The sequence below is a fragment of the Rhincodon typus genome, chromosome 7 (genome assembly GCF_021869965.1).
Source record: "Rhincodon typus isolate 14 chromosome 7, sRhiTyp1.1, whole genome shotgun sequence".
Taxonomy (NCBI): domain Eukaryota; kingdom Metazoa; phylum Chordata; class Chondrichthyes; order Orectolobiformes; family Rhincodontidae; genus Rhincodon; species Rhincodon typus.
In genome coordinates, this window is record NC_063338.1 from 72022760 (window position 1) to 72047145 (window position 24386).

The window sequence follows — 24386 nt, forward strand, 5'->3', positions numbered from 1 at the left end:
GATAAAAGAAGTAGTATGAATAAGAATCTGTTTCTGATGCCTGGAATGAAATGCTTCCAACTTTTTTTTGTCTGGTATAGTATAGGTCATGTTTTATTTTTGTTTAATAAACATTTGTCCTGTGAGTTAAAAGTACACTGCCAGGCTCTTGTAAATGTGTCCAGTAACTGACCTCCACTTTAAAAGAAAACAAATTTTGGGTCTACTAAATCAGATTTCATTCAGATGTCTGACTTGTCCAATATTAACATCAGCTGGGATCATAACAGTATTTTAAAATTCTCTTCTGTAAACAGTTAGATCAATTCTTAATTTTAAATCTGAGATGGATAATGCATTTGTTTAAGAAGAACAACTAAGAATTATAGAGCAAAAGCAGGTATACAGAGTTAGGTCACAGATTAGACACAATAGATTGAATGGCGCAGATTAGGGTGAAGGAGCTAAATGACTTCCTCCAGTTACAAAGATTGTAGGATCCAAAATAAAACTAATATCATTACCTGCTCTTTCTGCATAATTCAAATATTCATCTATTTTGTTTTAAAAGATATAATGGTCTCTGAGTCAATTACATATCATGAGGCATCCTAAGTTCCAACAATTTACAGCATAACAATATTTTTCCTAATTTCTCTGTGTATTTAGAGCCAACTGTACATTGATGACCCCTGTCACCTATTCTCAACCACAGAAGATAACATTTCTTCATGGAAAATCAATCCAACCTCTGAGAGTCATTTGGATAAATACATTTCTTCTCATCTCTAGTATAACTACACCCAAAGGCTATGAAATGGATGATTCTTGATACTAACCCCCAACCTCAAAGTCTTTTTATTTTCACTCGATCATTCCATAATTATAGGTTCCCAGCACTAACATTATCTTGGTGAACTTATACTATACACTGTCCTTGGCTTTCAAGATTTATTTTAAACAATGGGGAACCAAAACAACAAATAGTACTTGAGACCCAACTAACATTTTGGACAACAGTGCATTTCTTTTTAACTCACAAATTTTATACCATCATATTAAAGACACACATTTTAACAGTCCTCTTTGTCAAGGATTTCTATTTTTGAACATTCAGGCCTACATTATTAGCCATCACCTTCAGTGCCTGTCCTTTGAATACACATGTTTCAGGTTCTTGCTTTTCCTCCCAAGACATACTGTGTCATTTTATCTGCATTGAAATGTACCTGCTATGTATTTTTCCATTCTGTTCTCTTACCAGTGTTGTAATAGAACCATTTTACATCATTGAGAGAAGTAGAATAGTTTCACCATCTAATACTATTCCGTAAATCTTTCTTCACGTTTCCCAAGATTAAAACCTGGAGACAGCCATATCGACAAAATTGGGTCAAAATTGAAGGGTATGAAACAAGCAGAAAAGGATAGTCAAGGTGAAAAAATGATGAAAGATATGATGTGTAACATCAGAAACTTCAGCTGTGTGGTGGCAGCTAATATCCAGGGACATATGCAAGGCACTGATAGATTGAAAAAAATGGGAATTTGAAGCAATTGGGTATGGAAAGAGTCAGAAACATTAAAAAGGAATGGGTGACAGGGGAACACAATTAATCAATAGCAATATCAATTGCACTTCTTTTCATTTAAATACAATCTTAGGATTCAACTGTTGTCTTCTATTTCCTTGCATCCAGACCCAATGACATTACAGCCTTTATTTGATGGAGCTGTAACAGGCAGCCAATTTTAATTCTTCAGATTTAATGTCATGGGACAAATCAAAAGGGACCATTCAGCAATTTAGACATGTAAAACTTGTTGATGACTTGTCTTAACAGCATGTGTTCAAGTTACTTACTGACAGGCCCTACCAAACAAATAAAAAAAAACAAGAGTTGGGAATTTAGCTTATTTTTATACACAAAAGACAATGCAGCTGCTTGTCTTAATACAGACAAACGTATTCTTTCGGTAACAAAATAATGAATAAGTTATTATTGATATTGCACAAGTTGAGCTGATTTATCCAAAGCTCCAGTCAACAAGTATTGTTGTTTATTTACAAATCCAAATAGATCTAACCTCAGAGATCATGATATTTGTCATTGTGAATGGAAAGCACAACTTCTACTCCCATCATTTATAAAAAGCAAGTACCAGATCTTTGCTACACAGTTCATACCTATGTCTATATGTACGTCATTACTGTTCATTATTGGATTTATCAAACAGACTCCAATTCAGACATTGTATTTCTTTTTGAGGAGATAGAATGAGTTTACAAATCTGCTTAATTTTGATGTGTTATTTGTAATTTCATGTTATGATTTTATGCCATCAGGATCTCCCAAAGCACCTTACACACCTCCCAGCCTGGCACGGCGACATCCCGGCCTAGAGTGGCAGCATCCTGGCTTGGTGGGGGAAAACTCCCAGCTTAGCATGGTATCCTCCCAGCCTGGTGTGGCAGCCTCCCAGTCAGGCATGACGGCCTCCTGGCTCATTGAGGAAGACTCTCAGCCCAATGTAACAGGCTCTCGACTCAATGCAACGGGCTCTTGGCCCAGCGCGACAGACTCTGGGATCAGCGTGACGGACTCTCGGCCCAGCGTGACGGACTCTCGGCCCAGCGTGGGGGACTCTCGGCCCAGCGTGGGGGACTCTCGGCCCAGCGTGACGGACTCTCGGCCCAGCGTGGGGGACTCTCGGCCCAGCGTGACGGACTCTCGGCCCAGCGTGGGGGACTCACGGCCCAGCGTGACGGACTCTCGGCCCAGCGTGGTGGACTCTCGGCCCAGTGTGATGGATTCTTGGCCCAGTGTGACGGATTCTTGGCCCAGCGTGACGAATTCTCGGCCCAGCATGATAGACTCTCGGCCCAGTGTGGCCTCAGCGTACACTTCCATTTCGTGGTGAGTCCTCAAAGTGTGTTCCTACCATGGCTAAGCACTTAAGAAAGACTGTAATGTTTGAACTTTCAGTTCTATTTCTTTAGTTTCTATTTAAATCTAAGAAGGTGTCACTGTACTATAATCACTGCAATGTTTAACTTTTAACTTTGTTTTTTCTTTCTACCTTGTTCTTAAGATTCCATCCCGAGGAACTTGTACCTAAGACGGCACCTTGCATGGCAACATTATACATTTTTCACTGTACTCCTATACATTTGCAGTTGAGTACACATGACAATTAAATCAAAATCAAAATCATAGACAGTGAAGCAGTTTATGAATAAAAGTCAAATATTTATACTGGAAATCCAAAACACAACCCAAGTGCTGAAAACACTCAGAAGGTAAGGCAGCATCTGCAGTGAAAGAAATAGAATTAATTTGAGTCAGCTATGACTTCTCTTCAGAAATCCCATTTCGAGTATTTTAAACATTTTTCTTTTGTAGAAATTATTTGTACTTTTCAGCAATGAGGCCCAGAAATTCCTGAAATGCTTTGATATAGCTGAAGCGCACCAGCAAATTTTCACAATTGTTTACACCACTTTAGAGATGACATCTTTTAAAAGCTTCTATCATTCATTTTCCCAGCTCTATCCATGCAATAGTAATTAATACGAGTATCCCAAATTTATGCAAGATGTGGAGGTGCCAATGTTAGACTACAGCAGACAAAGTTAAAAGTCACATGACACTAGGTTATAGTCCAATAGGTTTATTTGAAATCACAAGCTTTCGGAGCGCTGCTCCTTTGTCACGTGAAGTCCACTGATGCAGCAGCAGCACTCTGAAAGCTTGGAATTTCAAAGAAACCTGTCGGACTATAACCTGGCATCATGTGACCTCTAATTTTACACAAAGACTAAGCTTGAATGTACTTAAGGCCACACATATGGGCACAGTAAGAGTGCAGGTCATCTGATATTGATGTGACAAATATTTCTGGTTACTTTCTTCCCGATGGAGATCAGCATTGTAATTCCCAAAGGTGCTGTCAGTGTCATGCGCCAAAGGCTTTTGACATTCTCTCCTCCCTCAACACCCACCAATGAATTTAATAGAACAAAGAAGTTTCAACAGCCTTCACAATGGATAAATAACTGCTCTACTCAAGGAAGGAAGAAGAGCAGTGAAAGCAAGAGTTTTTGAGTGTTAAATGCTGCAGTAGAAGACAGCATCGCACTTGTAATACTCCATTTGTTGATTTTGATTTTGCAATAATTTTACTGAATATTTACCTCACATTATATGCAATGAGCTATTCCACAAAATTCCAAAGCAGCTTCTATGCAGAAACTGTTATGAATTACAGTGCAATGTTTGAGTAACTATACTGAAAGTATCTGAAAGGCTAATGTTTTCCCATAATTTTATCTTAAAAAGCAACTCAGACAACAGTGGTTGAAATGCAGATAAATATTGAAGCTGATTTCCTAAAATGTGTAAAAAGAAAAAACATTCATTTTCTCTCAGAAGGTTGAGAGTCTGTGACATTCTCTTCTCCTGAAAAGTGTAGGCTGTGTTCTTGAACTTATTAATGGATGACTTAAATAGATTTTTGATAGTCAAGGCAGTCTAGAGTTATTTTGGTGGGAGTGGAATGCAAACAGGAAGATTAAGTTGAGATCAGAACCAGGCAAGCATAGCCTTATTGAATGGCAGAGCAGACTGGAGTGCCAAATCCTGCTTGTAAGCCTGACGTCCCTATTGGGGAGTTTGGGATTCAAAGATGTTGAGATGGTGGTTGTCGGACATAGCCACTGTCTATCAGGTTTGAGCACAGGATTTAAAATCAGAGACAGGAACATTCACAGTCAGTCTTTTATACACCAAGCCACAAAGGCAAGCTTTCCAGGATCATTTGATGATGCAGACACAATCAGTCAGAATAGTTTTTACTTGCGTCTTGGGAAAATATATTCCTTTGGTGCAGGCAAGTTTAGTATATTCATTGTTTTGTAATATTACATGAAAATTATCTTATACTGGTGAAATGAAATAAAACTTATAACTCTCACTCTATTTGTTAATTAAAAATAAAACAAAGGACCATGGTGCTTCATAGTTGATCTCTCCTTACCAAGTGGTTGGGTCATTTACAAAACACTGTTTGTACTTATAGTTAATAAGTCATTAAGACTGAATAGAAAGCATTGGAGGATGTTAAGAAAAGACAAAAGTTGTGGAGGTACTAATCACAATACTCGAAATTCTCAGCAGTTTCAAAGGAAGTGCCAGAGGGCTGGAGAATTGCAAACATTATTTAGTTCAAAACTAGGGTGTAAAAATAAACCTGGCAAGTACAGACCAGTCAATTTTATCTCAGTGTGAGAAACAAACAGTAAGTGGACAAATGTAAATTAATTTTAAATATAGATCATGTGTAAATAGGGATTTTTGATGAGCGAAATAGCTAAAATGACAATACAAACAAACAGGAGTTTGTAAGAACACAACAAGCCAGGCAGCATCTGGAGGAAAGAAGTCAATGTTTTGGGTATTACCTTTCTTCAGGATTCAAGAGGTCTTGAAGAAGGGTAATACCTGAAACACTGACTTTTCCTTTCCTCCAGATGCTGCCTGGCTTGCTGTGTTCTTCCAAACTCCTGTTTGTCTACCTTGGATTCCAGCATCTGCAGTTTTTTTGTCTCTAAAATGACAATGTAATTGATCCATTTTTGGTTGCATTTAATGAGTATAATTATGTCTGTTATGTGTGTGGCACCAACGAGATTAAGTCAGATTTTCAATTGTTGAATTTGCTAGATTGATTGCTTTGGTTACGTGAGTAAAAATAATAATTCACAATTCATCTGTGCAAGCAAGCATGCATTCTTAAAGCAGAAAATAAATAATGAAATGATGAAGATGCCAGTAATTATAAGGATTGTACAACATGTCACAATACCTATGATTACCCAAAACAATAACAGGAAAGATTTCATTATGATCAGGGGAGTGTGAAGCAAGGTGAAATATATACCTGTTTGATGCTTAACACCATATGGATTTTTTGGGGGCTCTTGTGAGCAAGGCATTTTGAAACAACTTATAACTATTTAGTTTGTCCATGGGAGACTTGATGCAGACAGCCAACAAATCCTTGAATGCCTCATATTCTGAACATGTGTATTTGAACATGTAAAAAATGTATTTTTACCTTGTTCCTTATTCTACAGACAGTTACATCTGTAAGTTACATCTTTTTCTGTGGGTGCCAGATGAATGATCCAGCTATGAACAATGCCTAAAAGGAATGAGTGGGGCTGGGTCCATGTATTATTTAAGGAATGTGCTCGTTTGTAGACTGTTGACCAAGTTAAAGCAGAGAGCTAGAGGGAAGTTTTTTTTGTTAATATTTTGAAGTAAAATGAGTAAGGGACAAGGATAAACATTGTGGGTACCATTCAGCCAAGTGGATGTTAACCTTTGGTTTAAGTAAGACTGGAAAATAGATGAAAAAGATCAGTGGTCCTGGATTTAAAAAGGTGGAACTAGATCAGGAGAATTGAGTTTTGTGAATTATTTATAAAATAAAGGCACAAATTAATGGAAAGAAATCCATTTGTAAATTTATTCTTTCGCTGATGGATCCAACATAATATTATTTCCTATTCACCAGCTATTAATACGTTAAGCATATCCTTGTGATATTTAAAGCTCGTTCAATAAAATTAGCTGTAAAATTATATGATGCTATACTTTGCCAGTGTAATAACTTATTCTATGCAAGTCTGAACCCTCGCAAAGTTCCAGCATTACATGAAGTAACAACAGAGATTTGGCTGGATTTTGGTGAAGAAGATGTAATCATGGGTTGTGAAAGTTTCTGAATCTGCAAATTGATTTCCATTAACGACGTCACCACCCAACACATTTTCATTCTGTGGAGGTGTGTGTAGGATGGACTTGGGTCTCATTGGCTCCAGAAGTAGATCCAAGGCAGCAAGAAAAACAGGCAAATGGAGGGTGAAATAACTGCACAGAGGCTGGTATCCCATCCCCAAGTCACCCTTTATTTACTTGTACACATTACACACACTGCAGCCAGGCAGATTGGAGTCAGCCCCTTGAATTGAGGAGATTCCAAATCTCCTGATTCTTTTGATCAGCCAGGGCTTTCCTGGTTGGCCCGGGTTAACAACCCTAATCAAGGATCCCTCATAGATTTTCTGGTGACGTTTTCGCCCATGTCCGGTTCCTCTGACTTGGATTCTGACATGGTGGCATGTATCAGTCTGTATCCTGTTTCTTGCATCCAGAGTGTCTCAGGAGAGTTTTCTCTTCTTTTTCCGGCGGTCACGGTATCGAGGCTGCATCCATCTCACACTTTGAGATTTCGTCAACATGAGGCGGATGGGGAGATCCTACTGTTTCTGACAGGCCTTCTGGCTGTTCTGAGGGGGCAGGCATGTTTTGCTTCTGCACCATTTGCAAGGTAACAGCTTTCAGGTGATCCACATGTTTGTTCAGGACTGTATTACCCACCCGAACTTTGTAAGTCACCGGACCTGACCTCGCATTAACCTCACCTCATACCTGTACAGGGCCATTTCCATGGTTTTGGCACCAAACTTCACCCCCTGAATTAAATCATCTCTCTCGCTTAGAGGAGGCATATAGCCAACATTGGTGTTTCTCCTGCCGTTTCACCCTGTCTCCCCCTCAGGTCCGGCAATATCAAGTTTAACCTGGTGCGGAGTCTTATCTCCATCAGCAGCTCTGCTAGAGCTATTCCTGTTGTTGCAGGAGGGGTGGTCCTATAATCTAAAAGGAACCAGAACAGTTTGGTATCAATTGATGCTGTTAGCTGCTTCGTTAAACCTGCCTTCAATGTTTGGACCGCTCTTTCCGCTAGACTATTGGATGATGGATGGTATGGATCTGTCCTTGTATACTGAATGCCATTTGACTTTAGGAAATATTCAAATTCCCTGCTGGTAAGTGATGTCCTATTGTCCGTGACCAATGCTTCCAGGAGACTGTGTATTGTGAAAGATTCCTGTCACTTCTTAATCGTTATTCCTGAGTTTGCTGAATGAACTTTACGCACGTCCAATCTCTTTCAATGGGCATCCACAATGATCAGGAACATCGAGCCCATGAAGGACCGGCTTAGTCTACATGCAACCAAGTCCAAGATTTACCCGGCCACTCCCCTGAATCTAGGGGAGTCGGTGGTGGCATTTTTTGTCCTTGTTGGCACTCTGAGCGCTGCCTCACCAATGTGACTATGTCAGCATCCAGCCCTGGCCACTAGACATAGCTTCCTGCCAGCATCTTCATTTTGGAAACTCCTGGATGACCCTGGTGGAGTTTGGCTGGTATCTGGTGGTGACCTTTACTTGGGACAATGACTCTTGCTCCCCACAGTAATATGCCATCCCCCACGGTGATCTGGTCTCGCCAGGCCCAGAAAGATTTCAGATAACAAGGTGTAGAGCCAGATGAACACAGCAGGCCAAGCAGCATCAGAGGAGCAGGAAGGCTGACGTTTTGCTGTGTTCATCCATCTCTACACCTTGTTATCTCAGATTCTCCAGCATCTGCAGTTCCTAATATCCCAGAAAGATTTCATTCTGGTTTGGGATGGCCTTTCTGTTTCCCCCATTACCACCAGCTGTTTTAGTTTTGCTAGGACCAGATCTTTTTGTGTCCACAATCGGATATTGTCAGTGTTGATTGGAAGGGTGCCCAAGAAGTATGAGACTGATACGGATTCTTCCAGGGGAGGCACCACTGATGAGTATCTGCAAGTGGGAGGCAGCTCAAGGCATCTGCATTAGCCACTTGGTTTCCTGGATGGTGTTCTAACTTGTACACGCTGAGTATAAGGGACCAAAACTGAATTCTACTGGAAGATTTGGGCAGCAGCACCTTGTCTTCCTTCAGTAGCCCGAGCAGGGGTTTGTGACCTGTTACTATGACAAATTCCTATGCATAAAAGTACTGGTGGAACTTCCTCACACCAAAATGACTGCCAAACCCTCTTTCTCTATCGGGGCATATTTGCATTCGGCATCAGCCAAAGACCGGGAAGCATACGCTATTGGGCGTTCCTCTCCATTGGGCCCCCGATGAGCCAACACTACGTCGATACTGTACGGAGAGGCATTTCACGTCAGTACTACCTCTTGTTTCGGATCACAGTGGGTCAACACCGTAGAAGACGATAGCTGCTTCTTCATTTCTGTGAAGGCTACTTCTTGGCTACGCAACCATTTCCAAGGCTGACCCTTTTTCAATAGCATGTGTAAGGGTGCCAACATGGAATCCAGATTACATATGAATTTACCGTAATAATTCACTAACATGAAGAAAAACCTAAGCTCCAATACCAACATTGGAGCCAGGGCTCCTTTGATTGCCCTCACTTTCTCTTCCAACGTGTGTAACCCAGTTTTCTTCATTCTGTAACCCAAGTAAGTCACTTGGGGTGCTGGAACACACATTTTTCCCTTCTAAGGCATATGCCCATCTGGGAGAAATGTTTAGTACTGTGTCCAAGTTCTGTAAGTGCTCTTTATTGGTCTTTCCTGTTATTAGTATATCATGCAAATAAAATGGCAACCTGGTGTAGCCCTTGTAAAATGTTCTCCAAGATCCGCTGGAAAAGGGTGCATGTTGATGCTAAGCCAAATGGCAGTCTGTATATTGATATAAACCCTTATAAGTATTAATTGTAGTGTACCTCTAGGATTCCTCATCCAGTCGCAACTGCAGGTAGGCATGGGTCATGTCCAGCTTCATAAAGGATATACTTCTGCTAACTTTGCATACAAGTCCTCAATGAGAAGGATTGGGTAGTTATCCAGTTGTGAGAAGCAGTTTACCGTTTGCTTACAATCCCCGCAAAGGCGAACTGAACCATTAGGTGTCACAATGGTACGACCGGTGCCGCCCATTCTGCACACTGCATTGGTTTCATGATTCATTCACTCTCCACCTCCTGATTTCTGCCTCTACTTTTGCCCATGAGGCAAATGGCAGTGGGTGAGCCTTGCAAAATCTCGGAATTGTTTCCTGGTCAACATGTAAATAGTTTTGGCTCCTTTGATAGTCCCAAGCTCTTTCTGAAATACTCTTGGGTATTTCACTAGGACTTCACTGAGGCAGCCATGTTCTAATTGAAAAAAGTTGAGCCAATCAAATTGAACCTTTCTCAACCCATTCCACCCCAATAGGATTGGGCCTGGCCTCTTACTACCATCCGTGGTAATTGCACCAACTGCTTCCCATAGGAGACCGGAACCAAAGTCGTACCCTTAATCTGTAATGGTTCCCCAGCATATACTGCCAGTCTGGCTAAGGTGTTGTGCAAACTTACGGGTTGGAGTCCTCAGCGAATCTTGTTAATGGCAGATTCTGCAACCACAGGTACAGCTGCACCAGTATCGACCTCCATAGGAACGGGGTTACTACTTAACCAAACACCAATTTTAATTGGCTCCAACTTGGATGTTACTAAGCAATGTAATTGTTCCAACCCACATTAAGAGACTTTCCAGGGTGTGCACTCTCCTCGGTACCAGCCTACAATAGTTTTCTTACTCAAGTCAGACCTTGTAGGACTCCTTTGCTGTCTTGAGTCCACATTGGCAGTAAACTACAATGCCTTGCTGACCCAGATCCTGAAGAACTTTTTATGTACTTAGCCAAGGCTTGGCTTTGTGTGGCATTCTAGTGTGGACTGGCCTAGGGCCCCTCTGCTCAGGATTTGCCCTGTGTGAGGCTCTGTGATTACCTACACTCAAGTGATGTTCCCCAAGGTCAGTCGGAGAAGTGATGGTGTCCACTTCCATTGGGATGCCCTGTAGTTCCCATGCTCCACTTGCTACATTTTCTAATGACTATGCAATTGCAATGCCTGTTTGAAGATCTGTTGGGCTTCAGCTCACAGGGGTTTCTGCATGGTTATGTCATTAATCTCACACGCCACTCTCTCAGCATCTCATTCAGGGTTAACCCAAAATCATATACCTCTGCCAGTTGTCTCAATCTCTTCAAAAGTCCTGATATCGTTTCCCTTGGTTCTCTAACAACTGATAAAACTGATAGCCTCTCAGAATTAGAGAGATTTGGGGTCTTAATATACCTTAACCAACTCCCTCAACTCTTGGAAGGCTTTAGTGTCTGGTACCTCTGGGAAAGTTAAGCCCCTCATAACTGAAATGCTGCAGATCTGCAAACAGTCAGAAGGATTACCCATCAGTTTTTATCTCTCAGTCTGGCTAAGGTTTTGTGCAAACTTAAGGCTGGAGTCCTGAGCGAATCTTGTTAACAACAGATTCTGCAACCACAGGTACAGCTGCACCAGTATTGACCTCCATAGGACCTGGGTGACCACTTAACCAAAGACTAATTTTAATCAGTTCCAATTTGGATGTCACTAAAAAATGTAATTGTTCCAATCCACATTAGGGGACTTCCCAGGGTGCAGAAATATTGCATTCTTTCCACATAGTGGGCCCAGTCTTTGACAGCAGGGTCAAAAAACTTAATCTTCCCAAACAAAGGCATGATGCCACAAATGCTTACCCCAACTCCAAGATGATTTCTGCAAGAGAATGTTCTTCAAGCACGTACTGTTTTCTCCCATTGGCATTGAAATAACTGCACAAAAGCCGATATCCCATCACCAAGCCAGCCTTTATTTACTTGTGCACATTACACTGGGTATGGCCAGCCAGCTCTGAGTCAGGCCCTTGAATTGAGGAGATTCTTAATCTTTTGGTTATCTTGGTCAGCCAGGGCTTTCCTGATTAGCCCAGGTCAGTAACCCCAATCAAGGATCTCGTAGTCAACAAGATCTAGCTGGTTCCAGTCATGACAGAGGGCCAACAGTCTAGGATGCTCACTTCATTTACTGGGATGCCAGATCAGCAGAAAGGGAGGAGGTCAGACCCTAAAATCCAAAATTCCAAGCACTGCTACTTGCCACACTAATACTCTAGTAGTTTTCAGTACACTTGGCATTTTATTTGGTCTGGTCACAGTCCATTCAAATTTATTTATTTCCATTGTTAAAACCTTCTATTATTTTCATAAGCCAACTCCCCATTGTCTCCTCTATGATGCTAATATGTTCCATAGCTCCCATAGCTCCAATCCCCTGATACCATCCATAACATTTCCATGTCCGCGTATTTTCCATGCCCTATCAATGCCCTCGTCACTTTCATCTCCCAAGTGTCACCTATAACCCACTCTCCTCATGTCTATTATGCATAGAACCAGCAAGCCTTTCAAGTCTTTGAAATAATCCCAAATATTAGTGAGTAGAATAGAGATTTCCTGTGGAAGGCAGCCACACTGCTTGGCATTTCACATGTGTCTCCATGCTTTAAATTAATTGAAAACCTCATTTTGCCCTAAATACCAAAGTAACAACTGAAGTCAACGAAGGCATGTTTGATGTCACTGCCATATTTTTATGGCTTAATTTTATTTGCCTGAGATCAATATGAGGTCAATATCTGTATGTGGAAATGTCAATCTGAGTGATTTTAATGATCCAGAAGCACTCTCTTGTGTATTTCAAAATGGAGAAGGTTATTGTATTTCTCACATATTTATTATGGAAGTTAATGAAAATCCAACATCCTATTTGCTTGACTCTCATGCTAGCATGCACTCGAAACATTATATGAAATTATGTTGAAGTGGTAATTATAAGAATGAAATGTAAATCAGTCACTGTTTTGGAGCAGGCTTGATGTTTCTTAGTTAAGTTGATATATTAGTTGGAGAGAAGGTCTTGAAAAATCACAAATTTTCCAGCAGCTGTGACGGGTCTTTCTCCTTCTTGTGATGTAGCATGGATCTGTCTCAGGCTGGATTTTGAGGTGAATATTAAGCTGGAACAATTAGCAAAGAGAACATTCCCTTCTCTCAACATGTAGCCAATAGAAACTTTGGCTGCTTAGCTAACTGTTGCAGTCTGATGGCTTTTATTAAAAGATGTTCTCTCTGGTGGAGTTCTGGTATGATTTACGCTAACATTTCTTTTTTAGCATGGAGCAAAAATATCTGCCTTATTATGAGATTTCCCATGAACTGTTGATTCACTGGCCAAATAAAGTGCTGTGCTAATCTAATAAACCATCTGAATTGTGGCTTCCCACCCCTCTGGTTTCAGTCAGTGTTTGAAAGGCAAACCAATGTATGGCACTTTGGTCCTGTTCCACAAAGAGCTACATCAGAAATAATGTCTTCTTTATTCTCGCTTGAGATAAGATAATTTCTTCATTCACAAAGGGTGGCTGACGACCCTCAGAAATTACCTTGACTTTCAGCCTTTTAAAACAAAGCTTTTAGAATTAAATATTAAAGAACTACAGTATTGTAAAGTCAGTATTTGATGTGACACTGAGCATTCATGCTTGCACTTGAACCAAGAACATTCACCATTGTATTAATGAAACTTGTATAATAGTCTATAGCAAGTAAATTACTTGCAGATACGTCCACTGTCCTTTGTAAAGGCATCATGAATTGCCTACTAAGTCTCAGGTATTCATTAATAAACTGTTTAATTTCTAACCTCATCGTCTGTACTTTATTGAAAGCAGTAGGGAATGTTACATTAATCAGAAAAACTAAGATTTTAGCCTAATACAAAGGACACAGATTGCAAAACAATTTGTATGGCTAGAACTGGACTTATTTTTCAGGGTAACATGCAAAAGATTCACTAAACCAAAGAGTTTGAGTTCGAACTTGGTCGGTTCAAACAAGATCATGAATCATCAGCGATAACAAGATGTAGATCTGGATGAATACAACAGACCAAACAGCATCAGAGGAGCAGGAAAGCTGACATGTCGGGTCTGGACCCTTCTTCAGAAAGATTTTCTGATATCTCAGATTCTCCAGCATCGGCAGTTCCTACTATCTCATGAATCATCAGTGTTGTTTTACATGCCATGGATTTTATTTCCATTGAAGTCAATGGTAAATGAAACAGTGTTGAATACAAAACATGTTATGTAATCACCATTAACTGCTGTGTGCTATTGTCTCAAACACAACTTTGCTCCGAATGTCACCCCAAATGAGTTTTCTCTTGACAGATTTATAGTGGAACGTACACTCTTTAAAATGTTTAGAAATTATAGATGAAGCTGAATGATGGCTAAAAAGGTAAGCTTTCAATTTATAGTCATAGAGTCAGACAGCATGAAAATAGACCCTTCATTTAAACTTGCCCATGCTGACTAAGTTTCTGAAACAAGACTAGTCCCACTTGCCTGCATTTGGCCTATATCCCTCTAAACATTTCCTATTCATGTACCTATCCAAACATCTTTTAAATGTTATAACTATACCTGCACCTACCACTATTTCCCACATTTTGTTTTTTATATCTTTAACTTCTGGTGATAGATCTTTCCCTCTGTAGAAAGCAGAAGGCATATGGTTTAATGGAAACCATATGTTATTCTGACTTCAGACAAAGTTTCTCAGTGCATAGTATGGAGTTGACAACTGTTGATTCACTTTCAGACAGATTGAGAGTCATTCTTTTATTCATCATCTGTCATTTATGAGTTTCTTACTGAAAGTGCTTATCTTGAACGTAAATGTAAGTTATTTTCATAAGAAATACAAATATTTCTCTGAAGTAGCAAATAGGGTCCAAATATGCAAATGAGATACAAGTCTCTATCCCTGCAAACTACTTAATTCCAAAAAGTGACAAAGTGAAAGTCAAAACAGAGCAACCTATTCATTATTGATATGCTTCAGTGTAAATAGCAGCAAAATAGTAAAAAAAAACCTCAGCAGTATTTTCCAAGAATCATTATTAGCAGCAGCAATATTTTCAACAAGTTTAAAAGTAAATGCTGTTTTCCCCTGAAGAATTAAACTGTCAGATAAAATACTGTGACCATTAATCATAACATTGCTGGTCAAAATACCCAATACCATTATGTGAATTCTGGCCATTATAGCTGCAAATGTAACTAAACCTACACCATTTGATAATTGACTACTCCCCACAATTTTGTAAACTGTTCAAATTAGATTCTTTTAAAAACTACCAGAAAAGATGGAAGGTATATTTTGAACAATTCTTTGTTTTGCTAAATATTTTCAGCTTTCTGGCCCTGAAACTTAATTAAAGTGGAAAATAAGAAATAATGTTATTTTAGGAATATGAATTATTTGGTCGACACCAGCAGGGGATAATTTGTTAAGTTACATGTTGCAAATATTGTGCTCAGGGAAACACAGGTCAAAGAATCAATGCCACTGTATTTTGAACTCAATCCCTAGATGTAGTGCCCTTTGGATGTGACGGACCCTTCAATTTACCCTACAGAAAAGGTTTCAAAAGTTTCTCTTGGTTATACACCTTTGGCCAACTGGATAATTGCATCAAAGCTTTTTTTTTTCCCTTCATTCATTCCTATTGATAAGCAAATATGTATTTTTAAATCAGCTGAGTAATATGTATGAAATGCAAATGAAACTCTATATTGTTATAGAGTTCATAAAACATGAAAATACAAGAGGACTGATCTCTTGATACTGATCCTTTGAACACATGTAAAGTTATGATGAATAGGTAATGATGGCGAATTGCTAACAGGTGGTTGGAATGTTTAAGCAAATGTACTATGGGAAAAATTATTGAATACAAACGTTAAAACAAATGTACAGCAATAAATACTTCTAATCTCCCATTCAGATGAAAGACAAGGACTTGTTTGAACCTCCATCTGAAACCAATCAGCAAAAAGTAAAAGATAGATAGCAACGTAACAAAGAATGGTAGGAGATAGAGAATAAGTTGCTTTTTGGACTGGAGGCCTGTAAGCAGTGGTGTTCCACACAGACCAGTTCTGGGTCCTCTTTGGCTTGTCATTTATATAAATGATTTGGATGAGAATATAGAAGGCATGGTTAGTAAGTTTGTGGATAACACCAAAATTGATGGCATTGTAGACAGAGAAGAAGGTTTTATAAGCTTACAAAGGGATCCTGATCAAATGGGTCAATGGGCTGAAAAATAGCCGATGGAGCTCAATCTGAATAAATGCAAGGCATTGGATTTTGGTACAACAAACAAGGGTAGGGCTTATACAAATAATGGTAGGGCCTTGGGTAGTGTTGAAGAACAGAGGGATCTTGGGGTGCAGGTATATAACTCTTTAAAGTTTGCGGCACATACAGACAGGTTGGTTAAAAAGGTGTTTGGCATACTTGCGTTTATTGAGTATAGGAGTTGGGAAATCATGTTGAGGTCGTACAGGACATTGATGAGGCCTCATCTGGAATACTGTGTCCAGTTCCGGTCACCCAGTTATAGGAAGGGTATTATAAAGCTGAAGAAGGTTCAGAAGAGATTTACCAGGCTGTGAGATTGTAGGAACTGCCGATGCTGGAGTCTGAGATAACAAGGTCCCCACCCCTGATCTCATCCCAAGACCAGCACCCCCCTCATCACTGCCTCCTTGACCTGTCTGTCTTCTCTCCCACATATCTGCTCCTCCGACCTCACTGACCAACCGTCACCCCCAATTCCTACCTGCACTCACCTTTACTAGCTTCATGCCTGCCTCCTTGACCTGTCCGTCTTCCCTCCCAACTATCCATCCCTCCCTCCTCACTGACCAACCCCCATCCCAACTTCCTACCTACACTCTCCTTTACTAGCTTCATCCCCACCTCCTTGACCTGTCCGCCTTCTCTCCCAGCTATCTACTCCACTATCCACCTTCTATCACCGCCCCCTCTCTCTATTTATTTCAGAGCCCCCTTCCCCTCCCCATTTCTGAAGAAGGGCCCAGACCTGAAATGTCAACTTTCCTGCTCCTCTGATGCTGCCTGGCCTGCTGTGTTCCTCCAGCTCCAAACCCTGTTTATCAGGCTGTTGTTGAGTATGGAAGGTTCGAGTTATAAAGAAAGGCTGGATTGGCTGGGACTTTTTCCATTGGAGCAGAAGAGGTTGAGAGGTGACCCGATAGATGTTTATAAAATAATGAGAGGTATACACATAGTTAATGGTAGCTGCCTTTTCCCTAAGATGGGGAATTTCAAGACTCGAGGGCACATTTTTAAAATGAGAGGAGAGAGATTTAAAAAAGACATAAGAGACAAAATTTTTTTTGCACAGAGGGTGGCTCGTGTGTAGAATGAACTTCCTGAGGAAGTGGTGGATGCAGTACAATTACAACATTTAAACCAAGGAAAGGTTTGGAGGGATATGGGCCAGGAGCAGGCAGGTGGGACTAGTTTAGTTTGGGATTATATTCGGCATGGACAGATTGGGCCAAAGGGTTTATTTCTATTCCTGTATGACTCTATGACTCCATAAATATAGGGTAACCTTCTTTTTTTTATACCTTATGAATAACTGAAATAAATGACTTGATAATTATTAATTGCTGCAGTGTATCTAAACTTCTTAAAGCATTTACCTAAATTCAATATCACCATATTTTAATTTAAAACAGCAAGCTTCCAAGGTGAAAGCTGGAAACACTTTAGAAATTGGCTGGTGTAGGAAGCAGCAGCTACATATTACAGAAATTACACAAAAGTACAAAACTGCTGAGTGAGGTGTCCCATGATTGATTTATTATTATTTTTTATTTACAATAACAGATTAGATGCAGAGGCTGAATATAAACTCATTAAATAGACAGCTGGCACCAACACAGAATCTGAAGTGGCCAATTGAATAAAATAAAATGTGGAAGTGAGTCAAAAAGTAGCACATCATATAGACACATTTTGACAGACTTTAAATGTGATGAAAATATGACAGGCATCAGTACTTCACAAGTATATATATATATGGGAACTGAAGAGAATTATTGGTCTTTAGAGTTTTGGTTCTAAACATGTCCAGCAGAATTAGGAAATATTATCCAAAAAAGTGAAATACAATTCACAGAAAGTAATACTCCAGTCAGACATCAGATTAAATATTGTGCCCAATTCAACTCACTGATGCATAGAAGACAGAATCAAGCTTTTGGGGTAGTTCAGATAATAAATATAATCCATAAAGTCATTATCTTGGGAGGTTTAACTGCATTAAAAGTGCTAAACAAATGTGAGCAGTTGTTGTTGACTCAGAGACATTGGAGAAAACAGGTCTGGAAGCTAGGAACACAAATGAATTCTGGGTCCCAACCTTACACCTTCAGGCATGATTTTTAATGACCCACACTGGCCAGTGGGCAAGATTTACACCCAGGTACAGCAGCAAAGCCAGATGGCAGCCATGTTGTCTTGCTGACAGCCCCTTGAAAAGCTTTGTTGATGGAACTGAGTAGAGTGCCTTCTTGGAAAACAAAATAAGAACTGGTGCTGGTGCTGGGACCAGATGGCTACCTTGATTTGTCTCAAAACTCCTGCCAAAGAAATTTGCTTGGGCCTTGCGACAAACACAAAGGTGTACAGTGATGTGTTGAAGAATGTTCAGGCTCACCCAGAAAAAAAACTTGGTAACTGCTTTCGATTTTAGACAGGTCCCAATAGCAATAGTCTAAAGGAGCTTAAAGAATTGTTCATTGATGACAAGGTTCCTCCCAAACTCCCCACCCCAGAAAACCACACTACCTCGCCTCATTCTTTGAAAATTTAAAACTATCCTGGAGTCTTTGGGATTGTGAGATGCCAACCAAGACAGTAATTTCAAAATCTCACTCACATGGATCTCGACCCAGAGACCTTTGAAAATCTCAGCCCTGGGATTTCAGTCTTAAAGGGTAATGTCAAAGTTCTAAATGATGGCAAATGAAAACAAAATAAGTTACAGCTAAAGATCTAAAAAGACGCATTTAGAAGATAACCATATATTCCATGACAATGGGACAAATTGCAAGAATAAATTAGAGAAAAAACCATTTGGGACCCATAATCAACATCAGCTGAAATATCGTATTCAGTTCTGGATGTCATAGGAGGGAAGTGAATGCTTTAGAAATAGCAGAGAAGCAGTTTACAAGAATGGCTTCAGGGATGAGAACTTCAGTCTTTCGGAGAGACTGGCCCTGCCCTCCTTGGAGAGAAGAAGGCTAAGAGGAGACTCAACAGAGGTTTTCAAAATCATGTGCAGGCTGGGTAATGTAGATCGGGATAAACTATTCTTGCTGGAACCAGAGAACAAGAATGCATAGATTTAATGTGATCTGCAAAAGAAGCAAGAACGAAGTAAGGATAATCTTTTTCACTCAGCAAGTAGTAAGAATATGAGATGCAACTGCATTGGATGATGCTTTCAAAAAAAAAATGTGCACAGAATTGGGGAAAATAAAGAGGAAATTGGCACGAGGTAATGGTGCTCATTTGACAAGCAAATGCAGACACAACAGGATGAATGGCCTCCTTCTATGCCATAACATCGCTGTAATTCTGTGATGTTGTGGAGTTTTTCAGAAAGATTTTTGTCACTTTGCATCCTATTTTATAAGATGAACAATTTGAGGGTGGACAATTTCTTAAAAAAAAAATGAACATGCTGTTTAAGACCCACTCTGCTCAATTTTTGAGCTGAGGTTGAAAAAAATAGGCACTACCTTTGTCAAATGCATTTGAAGTCAGAGTCCTAAGATCCTGGGACCTCAATGAAATTTTGGTCATCCAAAATCCACTGGATTTGCACTCAAAATAACATATAACATGGTTGGGAGATTTTACCAAGTTTTGTGTTCGCGTATCATCTTAATAATTATGCTCAGTCTAGTGTCACTGCTGAATAAGTACTGACTGGCAGCATGTCACCCCAAAGAATTGAGAAAGTAACATTTTTTTCTCGCTCTAGACTGAATGCACTGAACCACCAAACCAGTTATGCTTAAACAGCTGTCATAGGCCACTCTAAAATAAAACTAAAAAAAACTCTGCTAATTACTTTCGAAGACCAGAACTGTCCTAATTTAACAAAAAAAAACTTTTCTATTGATCCCTTCATACCTTGCTCCCCTCTAGTAATATAACTTCTCACAGACCCTCACCTCTCCACACTCAAGTTTGAAGTGAGCATTTCTGGCTCGGCTCCACAGAGGAAACATTTGATTTTTGAATCACTAGAGTGAGAAGCTGCCTATCATTGCTCATTCAGCAAGTCAGCAATGAAACTACATTGAGCATAATAGAAAGTTACCCAAGCTCAAAAATGTGTATGAACTCCCACCAATGCTGTCAGTCATGTAGAATAGACATCCTGCCCATTGCATCAAGCTTAGACACAGCAATCATCACCAATTGTCTATTGAAGCAAATATCTGGTAGTCACATGATTACTAAAGCCATAGAATAATTTCTGTAAGAGTTAGAACTTGTTTTGTTCACTGGTGTGGGACATGGTGATGAATAGAAACACAAAGCCTGGATGATTCAGCAAATGCACCAGTGTGGGCTTTACTTCCAACAGGATGTTTTTTATTTGTTATCATGTCATTCTTCATATCATTGAGGTGGATAACATAATTTCAAAAGATGCAACAGGCATTTATTACCAGTGGCTATTCTATACAATTGTTACATTCACAGGCACATAAGAATCTGGACTAGTGTTAGGTTACTGAGTTACATCAAGCAAGATACTCCAAGTGATCAGAGTTGGGATGAAATTTGAGATCATTACACCCTCAGGTCACATGCTATGACACAGTGAAATGATACTATGTTATCAATCCCATGTTTTTTAAAGTAACGCCAATGTACTGTGTCTCTTAAAGAAGTATACTGAAATATTGATTGAGAGACAAACATGATCGCACCCCACCAACGACTTTCCAAAGATGAATAGCAAGAGTTTGGAGAGATGTGGGCCAGGAGCAGGCAGGGACTTGTTTAGTTTGGGATTATGTTCAGAATGGACTGGTTAGACCCCAAGGGTCTATTTCCATGCTGTATGACTCCATGACTCTATGTTGTACATGCATACATTTTGCACATTCAATAGCTATGCAATAGCTGAAACAGAGCTTAAAAGATTAGCAATTCAAACGTCAATGTTATATTTTGAAGATTTGTCAACTTGGTGTTCATATATCCATCTGGAGAGGTATGCATTACACTCTGCAGCTCTTGCTTGGCAACTTCATTGTCTTGTTATTGACTGCTGTCAAAACAGCACCATTCAAGCATCATCTGTTTCTGCAGATTAGTGGGTAGTACGCTTGTTTCATATGCACAAGTTCCCTGGTTTGAAACATTAAAAGGGTCTTGTAGCACAGTGGTAGTGTCCCTATCTCTGAGCAAGGAGGCCCAGTTTCAGCTCCCACCTACTCTAGAGGTGCATCATAACAATCTCTGAACAGCTTGATTAGGAACTATTTCAATCATCATCATTGCAGGTTTTGTCCTCACTTTCCATGCATGATTCATGTGCTATACATACATCTGAGCTGGCTTCATCTCCTTCACAATTTATTAAAAGACCCAGTTAGACCCCTGCCCCATGCACAATCATGTTAGTTTTATACCTGGTCACTCATTACTCATCTATTTGACTCTCCTTTGCATTTGAACAAAAATGTCCTGTGCCTCAGAATGGCTGGACAATTAGTTGCTGGGCACTACCTTTTAAACATAAGTTGTGCTGGGAACAGTAATCCTTTCTCCATTGGTGTTGTGTGAATGTGCTGCAATGCACTGTGAAAATCCTGCTTTGTTGCTTTGAATTGAATTGTCATCGATTTGATCATTTGTATTGTATGCTCAGCTACTCTGTTTGAGTGTGGATAGTAGGAGACAATGTGATATGCATCACTTGTCCTGATATTTTCTGCCAGTGAATTGCAGTCTGTTGCCAGACATCATTCATACCAGGACATCAAATAAACAGGAGTCATTGTGTCGGTTAAGTCACCAATCAATGGGTAATTTAGAGAAGTAATCCATCACAAGGATATAGTTTTCCACATGCATTGTGAATAGGTCTATTGCTACTTTCATCCAAGGAGTGGATGGAAAATTATGTGGTTGTGGATGCTCCCTCTGTTTCTAGTGTTATTACATTTGACATCATCACACATTTTCTTGTGTCATCGGCTATCCTGATTCATCCTGGCTGGTACACTGCTTCATCTGAATTGTGCAGTTCTTGTGCATTTGCAGTCATTGAGCCATAGAGATAGAAAGCATGGAAACTGACACTCAGCTCGTCCATGCCAACCGGATATTTGAAATAAATCTAGCCCCATTTGCCAGCACTTCGTCCATACCCCTCTAAACCCTTCCTATTCACATAACCATCGAGATGCCTTTTAAATGTTGTAATTGTACCAGCCTCCACCACATCCTCTGGCAGCTCATTCCTTATATGCACCACTCTCTGCGTGAAAAAATTAATACTTTTAAATCTTTTCCAGTCACCTTAAATCTATGCCCTCTAGTTTTAGATACCCGCACCCCAGGGAAAAAAAAACTTTGTCTATTTACCCTATCCACAATACCCCTGTTTCCTGGTAAAACAAGTGCATGGTAATACTTCTGGTATTAGAACTTGTTTGCCCTTGTAACTGACTTGTCACAATATACCAAGTTTTTCTCTGTACAGCAATAATGAAAAAAATCTTCTCAGGAACTGACTTACTATTGTCTTGCTCTCTCTGGATAATGAACTACTGCAAGTCTTGTAGTCAGTCAGTTTCAGCTGTTGCTGATTACAGTTGTTCACACTAACTCTGTACTGTGGACTGCCAAGTGCTGAAATACATAACTTGCAGGATGCATAGTAGCAATATTTTGAAGCTAGCTCCCGCATCAATTTTAGCTTTTAATTATGTAGGCCTGACTCGTCATATGATGGTAACAGTTCTAAAAATATCGTATCATCTTACACCATTGACGTGGTGAGTGAAGTTAATAATATAGAAATCTTGGTCATCTTCTGAAATTTGCCTTCTGTCTGGTTGGCTCTGAAATTCATTATTGGTTTTTGAAGAAATCATTTTGGATTCAAAACATCAACTTTATTTTCTCTCCAAAGATGCTGCCATAGGTCTGTTGCTACTTGTGGATATTGACTTTCTCCAGAATTTTGTGTGCTTCTTTCAAATGTTCCAGTATTTTGCTTTTATTGATGTGTTTGCATCTGCGTACTTTCTCGACAGTTTCCTTGCTGCCAGTGTTGTCCCATCTTATTAATCATAAATGTTTTGGACCAGTGATATTCTGAAGAAGGGTCTAGGCCCGAAACGTCAGCCTTCCTGCTCCTCCGATGCTGCTTGGCCTGCTGTGTTCATCCAGCTCTACACCTTGTTATCTCTGTTTTGGACCAGTGTCTGGCTTTGTGTTTGGAAGCAGATTTCCTGCACATGTTTGTCTAATGTCCCTGGTCCACATGCTTTTCACATGTGAAGAAAATCTGATGTGGACAGCCTTTAGGTAAGTGTGACAAATGGCATAAATTACCTTTTATTTTCTTGAGGTATATTTTGCTGACTATTTTAATAGTGTTGGCAGTACTCAACTGTTGTTGACCTGCCGATGGTTCCATACTTGAATCAATCCTCAAGTGAAATGTTATTGATATGGCTTTTATTTTTTACCCAGAAGATCCTTCGTGAAGGCTTGAATTGGTGCGGAAGTGATGACTTTAACTCAATGAGCCTCTCTGAGATTCCTCTTCAGAAAAGTAATTTGAGCTGAGATGGAGTCTGATATCTTTATACCCTCAGGTCACATGCGATGAAAAAGTGATGATATCATAAGCATGTCTCTTAAAAGTATACTAATATACTATGTCTCTTAAATGTATTCTGATATACTGACTGATGGACATGACACAAGGTACTTCCTCATAGCAAGTAAGATGTTATAAACCTGAAATTACTGTGAGCCTCATTTTTCCTAGAAAATCAAAGTATTTTTAAAGCAAATCTCCATATTTATATGGTTGCATTTTAATTTAGTAATCATCATTGAATTAACAGCCTTTCAAGGCATGTGAAATATTTAACATTCATTAGACTTTGTCAAAGGCATTTAATGGAGTGATTCAAAATGCATTGCAATAGGTTGATTGCAAATTTAAAACATGATTTAACTATGAATGCTTAAGTATTTCTAGATGCTGAAAATACTCACTGTGGAGGCTGTGTGAAATATTGATGGCTCTCTCTTCAGTAAATCCATTCAGCGGTGTCAACTTGGCACATTTCAGTTCAGCATGAGTAGACATTTCTTCAGCTATTATCCAGCAGACCAGCTCCTCATCATAAATAAAATCCAGAGCGATGATTCCATTAGCAGTGACAGAATTCTGAGCAGGAACACTTGATCCATTCAGACTGGTCACCACAATACTTTTAACATTGGCAATCAAAAGTACAGGTTGTCGATCAAAGGGTTCTGGAAAAGATTAAATTAATCACGAGTTTTATTTAGAAACTAATTTCTTCATAATGACCTTAAAATAGCAAAATTTTGATTAACCCAGAACTTGAAAAACAAAGTAGAATATATGCATTTGTAGCACAA

General features: G+C 39.6%; 1 protein-coding gene across 1 annotated transcript in view; it reads right to left on the bottom strand.

Annotated features, from left to right (window-relative positions):
• The window catches only part of LOC109911043 (low-density lipoprotein receptor-related protein 1-like), a 1753343-nt gene that overhangs the window by 1106284 nt on the left and 622673 nt on the right, over positions 1-24386 (bottom strand). Inside the window, exon 6 of the mRNA XM_048599379.1 lies at positions 23994-24257. Coding sequence (XP_048455336.1) covers positions 23994-24257 — 264 coding nt within the window. The remainder of the gene's footprint in view (positions 1-23993; positions 24258-24386) is intronic.